This window comes from Hemiscyllium ocellatum, unplaced genomic scaffold (genome assembly GCF_020745735.1).
Source record: "Hemiscyllium ocellatum isolate sHemOce1 unplaced genomic scaffold, sHemOce1.pat.X.cur. scaffold_3799_pat_ctg1, whole genome shotgun sequence".
NCBI classification, from domain to species: domain Eukaryota; kingdom Metazoa; phylum Chordata; class Chondrichthyes; order Orectolobiformes; family Hemiscylliidae; genus Hemiscyllium; species Hemiscyllium ocellatum.
Window position 1 is genome coordinate 7,090 of NW_026868645.1, and position 9,329 is coordinate 16,418.

Here is a 9,329-nt window from a genome sequence, read left to right on the forward strand (position 1 = left end):
GTCTTTTCTCATTGGAAAGAAGACGGCTAAGGGGGGATTTGGTAGAGACATAAAAGATGATCAGAGGATTAGATAGAGTGGACAGAGAAAGACTTTTTCCTAGGATGATGACGTCAGCTTGTACGAGAGGGCATAACTACAAATTGAGGGGTGATAGCTTTAAGACAGATGTCAGAGGCAAGTTCTTTACACGGAGAGTGGTAAGGGAGTGGAATGCCCTACCGGCTAAGGTAGTCAACTCAGCCACATTAGGGAGATTTAAACAATCCTTAGGTAAGTGCATGGTTGATTTTGGGATAGTGTAGGGAGACAAGCTGAGAATAGTTCGCAGGTCGGCGCAACATCGAGGGCCGAAGGGCCTGTGATGCGCTGGATTGTTCTATGTTCTAAGCTTAGTGCAGGAGGCTGAAAGAAATGACAGCTTTAAAACAAAAAACCTCTTGGAGCTCAAAGCTTTCAATGAGAGTCTGAGCCCAGTGGTAAGTTCAGGTAACCTTTATTGCAACCCAACTTTGTTACAGATTCAGATCCCCCCAGCAAAAAAGCAGAGAAAAAGTAGTTGCTTTTTGAACAGCTCAAGGTGAAAGTGCACACACCACACCTCCCCTGTCCCTACCCACCCACCACTGCCTTTACTATTGGCCAGCACCAAGTTGTCCCTTTGTAATTGGATCCTTGGTACAGCCGTAACCCTGAGGAAGTATTGCCTCACTCAGCAATTTCAACTCATACCCTGTCTCCAAGTAAGTTTCTCCCCGCTCCTTTGCCAGTGGGGGGAGGGCAGTGTAGAGTCAACCAGACTGCTGTGGGTCTGGAGTCATGTGTAGGCCAAACCGGGTAAAGGATGCAGCTGGAATGACTGAGTGAATCCTCTCCCACAATGGCGGTTCCCTTCCCTAACAAGGGAGAGAGTAAATCAGATGGGGGCTTTCCCCCCTGCACCACCCCTCCCTGAAACAGTCTCATTGTTAGATTCCAAACTCCACATTTCTGACCGAATACCAATTCTGCCATCTGTCGTGGGGGGATTCAAACCCGGGAATCTCCGGAACTGGGTTGATAGTCCAATCGATAATGGGACTCGGCCGTAACTCCTTCAATCCCCCTGCAACGGCACGTGAACTCGCTGGTGGCTCCGCAGTTGGGAGGAGCGGGTGAAGCCCTTCCCGCACTGAGAGCAGGTGTACGGTCTCTCCCCGGTGTGGATCCGCTGATGCTTCATCATGGAGGAGATGTCGGTAAAGGCCTTCCCGCACTCGGGGCAGCTGAAGGGTCTCTCCCCCGTGTGGATCCGCTGGTGTCTCCGCAGGTGGGAGGAGCGGGTGAAGCCCTTCCCGCACTGAGGGCAGGTGTACGGTCTCTCCCCTGTGTGGACACGCTGGTGGGTCAGCAGGGTGGAGGAATCGCAAAAGGCCTTCCCACAGTCGGGGCAGCTGAAAGGCCTCTCCCCCGTGTGGATCCGCTGGTGGGTCAGCAGGGAGGAGGAATACCTGAAGCCCTTCCCACAGTGAGGGCAAGTGTACGGTCTCTCCCCTGTGTGGACACGCTGATGGATCAGTAGGTGGGAGGATGTGCTGAAGGCCTTCCCGCACTGAGAGCAGGTAAAGGGCCTCTCCCCAGTATGGATCCGCTGATGCTTCATCAGGGAGGAGATGTCGGTAAAGGCCTTCCCGCACTCGGGGCAGGTAAAGGGTCTCTCCCCGGTGTGGATCCGCTGGTGGCTCCGCAAGGCAGAGACGCGGGTAAAGGCCTTCCCACACTCGGGGCAGCTGAAGGGACTCTCCCCTGTGTGGACGCGCCGATGGCTCCGCAGGGCGGAGGAATACCTGAAGGCCTTCCCACACTCGGAGCAGCTGAACGGCCTTTCCCCTGTGTGGAAACGCCGGTGGGTCCGCAGCGTGGAGGAATACCTGAAGGCCTTCCCACACTCAGGGCAGGTGAACGGCCTCTCTCCTGTGTGGACATGCTGGTGGCTCAGCAGGGTGGAGGAAGTGCTGAAGGCCTTCCCGCACTCTGGGCAGCTGAAGGGCCTTTCCCCCGTGTGGCCCCGTTGGTGGGCCAGCAGGTGGGAGGAATGTCTGAAGGCCTTCCCGCAGTCAGTGCAGGGGAATGGCCTCTCCCCGGTGTGACTGCGCCGATGAGTCTCCAGGGCAGACAGGAAACGGAAGCCTTTCCCACAGTCGCCACACTTCCACGGTTCCTCCACAGGACGGGATTCCTCAGGTTTCTCCATGGCTACAGCTTCAACTGTACAGGAACACGTGTAGAGCCCCTCCCTGCCGTGAAATCCCCTTCCCAGGCCTTATAACTGTTTCAGGCTCCAAGCACACAATGTGCTGTAACAGTGAGGTCTCCTGTCCAGTCCCACTGATGCTGAAAACGTCCTCAAACTGGAACCAAAAAGCGTTGATTCCTCTCACAGGAATCACAGTCAAAAATCGTTGCTGTCCCGATGGATTGAGTGACTGTCAGACATTGACATCAAAGTGAGGACTGCAGACACTGGAGAGTCAGTCGAAAAATGTGGCGCTGGAAAAGTACAGCAGGTCAGGCAGCATCCGAGGAGCAGGAGAGTCAATGTTTCAGGTATAAGCCCTTCATCCATTGATTTTGAAACTTCAGTCTTCAGATTTTCAAATACTCTGCAAAAAGAGATTACAAAAGTCATCACTATCAGTGCTGGGTAGAACTTCAGAACAAGCAACTCTATTTTCTGTGGAATATTCTTTTGTTGTTCCACAAAATTGAAAGCACCATCCCACTCTCCTTTCCCCTCTGTTCTCACTCCGCTCTAACTCATTCTCCTGAAGGTGCTGATTCAGGGTCTTACAGGGGCAGAAAAGCAAAAACATCAAGACTGACATCTCTCTGAATTTTGGATACCTCCACCTGAAAGTTAGTATCTTTCACAACACTGGGATCCTGCTGAGAGTGAGCAGGTCTGATTTCGGGAAGCAAAAAGATAGTGTCAATTCAGGGTGAACCTGCAATGCAGCTTCTTGAGGAAGGACCAGACACAAAATGGTTAATGACCCCGAGAAGGTGGGAGCAAAATGAGACATCAAGGCATTAACACCAATACACTTCAGTCAAACTCTTCTGCTTCCAGTGAAGAGAAAGGGAGGACTTCAGGGCTCTTCAGGGCTCACGCCTGAAACGTTGATTCTCCTGGTGTTGAATGCTGCCTGACCTGCTATGTTTTTCCAGCAGCGCCCTGAGTAAACTCTGGTTTCCAGCATCTGCAGTCCTCCCTTTTGTCTAGGTCGAACCCTCTACCTGTCTACACCTATGCCCACTTCACCACCCAGCACACCCTTTATCTACATCACCCCCTACACCCATCCCCAATCCTGAAGAAGGGTTACACCCGAAACATTGACTTCTCCACCTCCTGGTACTGCCTGGCTTGCTGTGTTCTTCCAACTTCCTGCCTGTCTATTTTACCAATTAAGACACAGACCTGGAGCGACGTTTCCAGAGTCTGTCCCCACCCCGACACACTCCCTTTCCTTTTAGTTGCTGCAAGTCAACAACTGAACCCCAGAATGAAAATTAAATTGAAAAGGTGGCAAGAGAAGAGAGTGCCGTACTCACAAATAATGGACAGAGGAATTTGCAGTCTGGGATAAAGCTCAACCTTCATTCAGACACTAGCAGCAACTTCGGAACCTCACGGTCCAACTTCCGCATTCAGACAATGGGGTGACCCTGATTAGCAGGAGGACCAACGTCCTTCCGGTCCTCCAGAGGTTCCTATTGGGCAATCAAGAAAAGGTCCCGCCCTTTTTAAACGCACAGTGACGAGCATGCCCAAATGTTTGCTGACACCGACAAATATGTGCACTGCGTTGCTGACACCGGCAAACATGCGCAGTATGCTCTTTGGGATTTTGAGTGTCCAAATGGCAACAGGGAAAAAAGCGGGAGAGCCACAATTCCACCCACCACCCCCCGCCGTATTTCGACATTTTATTGCTTGCGTATTTTGTCTGACTCCTCAACTTTTGTATGTCTTTTCCCCATTTTGGGAGAGAGTGTGCCCCAGTGAGCTGTCTGTGGGAAGTTACACAGATGAAGAAATATTACACTGTTCGCAGCAGGGGGTGACTGTACACGTTTCCTGAGTGTGATCACAGTTTCAATTGTTCATCAGAAACTGGGAGCTAAAAGGACACCAGAACTGAGGAGAAGCCTGGGGACTGTGGGAAGGGATTCCATTCCCTGTCGGCACTGGAGATTCATCAGCTCAGTCGCAATGCGGAAAGGCAGTTCTTCAAAACATTATTACAACATTATTTCCCATTGACAAAAACAGATTCACGCTGCCTGAACTTACACAAGTGCCCTGTCATCACATCTTTAATCATAGCTTTGAACATTTTCCCTATGACATATGTTAAGGTAAATGGTCTGCAGTTTCCTGTTCTCGGTCTGCCGTTTTGAAGAAAGGAGTTTTCCACGGTGACACGGGGCGACACGGTGGCACAGTGGTTAGCACTGCTGCCTCACAGCGCCAGGGACCTGGGTTCAATTCCCGCCTCAGGTGACTGACTGCGTGGAGTTTGCATGTTCTCCCCGTGTCTGTGTGGGTTTCCTCCGGGTGCTCCGGTTTCCTCCCACAGTAAAGATGTGCGGGTCAGGTGAATTGACCATGCTAAATTGCCCGTAATGTTAGGTAAGGGATATGGGTGGGTTGCGCTTCGGCGGGTCGGTGTGGACTTGTTGGGCCGAAGGGCCTGTTTCCACACTGTAAGTAATCTAATCAATCTAAAGAAACCTCCCCTGAAACTAATGAGGTTTGTAAAATTAAAACCAATGCATTAACTATTTCACTAGCTAGTTTTTCTTGAAGGTTCTAGAATGAAATACTTTGGCCAACTGGGACTTGTGAACTCATAGTTCCAACAGTTTACTCAACACTACTTCCCTGATAATTGTAATTGTCTTCAGTTCCTCCTTCCCTTTCAATTCCTGATTTCCATCTAGTTCCAGGGTGTTACTTGTATCCTCGCTAGACAGATTCAAGCTCTTTTCAATTCTCTGACCATCTCTTTATCCTCTGTTATTGAATCTCCACACTCATTTTTTTTGATGAACCAACACTTACTTTGTTAACTTTTTTAAAGAAAAGCTGACAAAACTTTCCTTCCTGTTTTTATATTTTTGGCTAACTTTCTACCTCTAATTGCTGTGCTCCTGCCTCCATTATTTCTGATGTTTGCCCCAGCTCTTAACTCTCGCATCAACCTGACTGCATATTGTATGGAACTGACCTTGGTTAAGTGTTGCAAAACACTCAAGGGCAAATTTTTCATCTCCAGAAAGTCTTAGACTGAACACGATAACATTCACTTTGAAATATTGTTCTTCCAAACTTTACCAAGCACATCTTCCAGATTCAAAATCCCACAATGACACCCAGTTTTGTTATGATTTTTAATTTTGAAGAGAAATTTGAATATCCAGTGATTAACTGGAAGGACTGTTCACGAGGTTTTCACATTTTTAAACAAAAACAAATCAACTGGATTAAATTAGCAGAATAGCATGTATGGCTTTAAATCTAGTTTTCTTTTGTGTGACGGAGCAGATCTACACCAGATGAGGATCTAATACCTGGATTTAGGCTATTGTCAGGAGCTTTTATTAACCACAAAATGGCATCTCAATATAAAGTAATAGAACAATATGGCTTCAGGCTGCAAATTAACACGGTGTTTAAAATGGCTAAAAGCTGCATTTCTGCATTCCTGAGCTAACTGAATTACAGATTAAGCAAACAGTGCCTTCTTCATAGTATGGATCTAATTAAGCTAGATAGGACATTATTGACCACCCTAGCTAACCTTGAAGCACAAGTATGAGGAGATAATGCATGTGAAACTACATTGTTTCCCAGGAAATATCATTGGGTTAACCTGTTGTCCATTATATAATTTTGTTACATTTTATTGGATTTACTCTGTACTTACAGCTGTACTGTCTCTGAAGAAACATATAAAGATTGCTTTTTGTTCCAAGTTAATCACGCAGTTTCTCCAAGGTACACAGAATCTTTTAATATCTGTGTTGCTGGACAAATCTTTGCCCGGCCGTTACTAATTAAAGTGTGAAACCTTGCTGAAGCAGACCATACTCCTAGTGTTCATTTAACTGATCTCGGAACTGAGACACCCCTCCCGGGGATTGAGATCTTCAACTCTCACTGTGCTTTTGGTGAGAGCCATGATTACAGAGACTTGTGGGAATGTAGAGGATTTTTAACCCCCATGGGGCAGACTAATAGTAATGCCGTTTTGTCCAATCAATCTAGCAGCTATCAAGATGTTCAGCTCACGCTGAGGCAATGGATACAGTCTCCAAAGGAATGAGCAGATAAATACTGCTGCCAAGCAGGCAGCCTTACACCCCAAAACCCGGATAGAGACAATATGGAGATAGGAATGCCAGGCCTGGGTATGGGACTGAAATCACAGGGGAGGCCCCCTGCTGAAGACCACAAACTATGGCCTCAAATAGGGTACTCCCTCGATACTCAAAGCGAAATGTGGGTGATCCCTGATGGACTGGTTTGTGTTCCTTCTTTGCTGCAGCCTTTTTCAATTGATTATGTGCTTTAATGTACATACTTGGGCAAGGAGGGAATGGTTAATACTGTATTACAAACCTGATGTCACCCAGATTTCCAGAAAGCAGCGAGGAAAAGAGCTGAAGCATATTTAATTTGTAAACAAACAGGATGCATGCTGTAAGAGGGATGCCCTGAGGTTGTTAAACACCTCCCTGCCTGGTAGGCCGTTTTCCGCTATCTACAACTTGCTTTTATAGAATCACCTCGCGTACATTGTTATGAATATTGTCTAATAAGAGTAGATGTATTCAGTAGATAAATCAAAACCATCCCAATGGCTGAAACAGCTGACAGAAATATTTGCATCAGTTAACCAAAACTCTTCAAAGTTTACATTCACGGGTACGCCAAGCCTCAGCATTAGGACTGGGGCATATTGGAGCTGAGATGGAAAGGCCCGTTCCTAGTCCTGCTGATTCCCCGTTCAGCAGGCAAGGTCATGGGGAGGCCGCATGGACACACACAGCACAATGCAAACCAGCGCCACCTCCTGGAGGAACACCAGAAGACCCCGTCAGAGACACATCTTCAGCCTTCATCCGTGAATGGCTCAGTCTCATCATTCTGCCTTTCACTGTACTCTTCCTTATCTTTCTTTCACTAACTATGTTTGATTGGGCCTGATAACCTCTAGTAAACAGAAATTACAGTTTAATACTTTTTTGTACAGGACATACCTTTATGCAGAAAAGGACAACCTCTCCAGCTGCTGGGTTTGTGCCCATATTCCCACTCACTCCAAGGGAGGGATCCCCCTGAGATCCATATCTTTTAATGAATCTGACCCTGCTGAATGGGGGCTGCATCAGGGTCATTCTGCTGCTGTCACAACTTCTCACATCCGTCTGGTTTCATAAGAGGGTGAGCACCTCAAACTCTGACAGGGATAATACCCATCTCCGCTGGCAATCAGTGGGATATACAATGGATACATTCAAGGGTTGGTTCCAGCCTCAATACGATCACTCCTGTGATGTTTGGGCACCCGGTGCGAAGTGGGGAGGACAGGTCACAGTACCTCCTCGTGGGTCTGCTCCTGGGCCTGGCCAAACTGGCCATAAACAGCTCCAGGCAGCAGGCTGTGGAGGGGGTCATTAGGGCCGACTGCCTGCCCCTCCTCTGTGGGTATGACAGAGCCGGGATGTCTCTGGAGAAGGAGCACGCGGTGCCCACCAATAACTTAGGACTGTTCAGAGAGAGGTGGGCACCGCAGGGAGTGGAGTGTATTATTTTCCCCTCCAACTCTATTTTGATTTGATCGCTGCCCTCCCCCTCACTATTTGATCATGCAGCATTGCCCTCTGAGAGGGGCACTGCTTGTCACTGGCCACTCAGGTGTTTCCTTTCTTCCTGGTGGTGGAAATTGAATAAAGATTTGTGCACTTGTTGTCTTTCACTGTGTCTCACACCTGCACACACAACATGGGTGTAGGGGAAAATATAAGCACTCCTGCAGTTAGGCAGTAGTGTGGGGGTAGAGAAGAGAAAAAAAATACAACCCCTCCCGTACACTACCCTCCCTGTTCCTCACCAATCTCACTGCCATGACTCCACCTCTAGGAAGTATTTGCATGAAGAGTAAGCATCCCTCAGGATGGCTGGCTGGTTTCAGTAAGTATCTACACTTCCTACTCTTTAACTGCTTCCCAGCCCACTGCAGACAAGATCATACTTAACCTCAGGGTTCCCAACAAGACCACCATCAATTCCCCATTTCCCACCTTTTGGATTGGAACCCAATGCAATCATTTGTTGCCCTTCAATGGCACTGATTTCATTTGTGGCCATACGGCCTCCCCCTGGCTGCCTACCTCCTGGACTGGCAGCTGGGATTTAGGTTACGGTGTCCTTTTCCTTTACCACTCCCTCACTTTGTCTTTTGAGACTTCCAAACCACAAATCAAGAGAGCGCTCACAACTTTTCAGCACCTTTTCTCTACCTTCTCCCCTCCCTCTGCTACCCTCCACCTTGAGGTTGAGGGTTAGTGAATTGCTACCACTCTGGAAGAGATTGCCAATGCCACATCTTCAGCCTTTGATCTGCTCAATGCAGGGATGGTCTCTGTCTGCACCATTACTCTCCAAAGTCACATGGCCCTCGATTCCCTGTTAGCCGAGAAAGGAGGCACTTGTGCCCTGGTCGGCTCTGACTGCTGTACCTACATCCCTGACTCCAGTGACAACATTACTAACATTGCCGCCCACATTGGCAAGGCGCCCTCCATGACACTACTCCCCGTTGGGACCTTTGGACATGGATGGGTGGCTGGCTTGGCTCTTGGGCTTCCGCTCTCTTCCAGGGTCTTGTGCTTCTCATTGCTGGTTTTGTTCGGCGAGCACATGGCATTATTTTCCAGAAACAGTGCTGTGCCCATTTCAGCTGCCTTCTGATGCCAAATATCCCAGCATCTTTCCAACTTGTGCCGCTTCTCATTTCTGACATTTCCACACCAATGGATGGTTTCATTGACACTCTCTCTCCTGATCCTGGTGACCTGGACTATGACAGTTACCTTGGCGACTCTAAACCCCCATCGCCAACAAGCCCCACTGGGTCCGCTACATCCCTCCTTTTGCCGGTTCCTCTGAACTGACCTCCTGATTTGGTGAAAGGAAAGAAGGGAGGCATTGTGGGAGAATTATTATTTTCTGGTCAGCCATTTTGTCACATATTAAAAACCTGGAAACCACTTTCAAT

The 9,329-nt window shown here is 48.4% G+C and overlaps 1 protein-coding gene across 1 annotated transcript; it reads right to left on the reverse strand.

The window, feature by feature from the left end:
• Nucleotides 1-525: 525 nt before the first annotated feature.
• On the reverse strand, nucleotides 526-3,683 carry LOC132813542 (zinc finger protein 835-like). The gene is made up of 2 exons (XM_060823183.1): nucleotides 3,595-3,683; nucleotides 526-2,642 (listed from the first exon to the last, which is right to left on the reverse strand). The coding sequence occupies exon 2, from the start codon at nucleotides 2,231-2,233 to the stop codon at nucleotides 1,097-1,099; it is 1,137 nt and encodes a 378-aa protein (XP_060679166.1). The 5' UTR covers nucleotides 2,234-2,642; nucleotides 3,595-3,683; the 3' UTR covers nucleotides 526-1,096.
• Nucleotides 3,684-9,329: the final 5,646 nt, after the last annotated feature.

Bases quoted from the DNA above. Each gene is read 5' to 3' on its own strand.
- LOC132813542 (XM_060823183.1), bottom strand. From the start codon at position 2,233: ATGGAGAAACCTGAGGAATCCCGTCCTGTGGAGGAACCGTGGAAGTGT.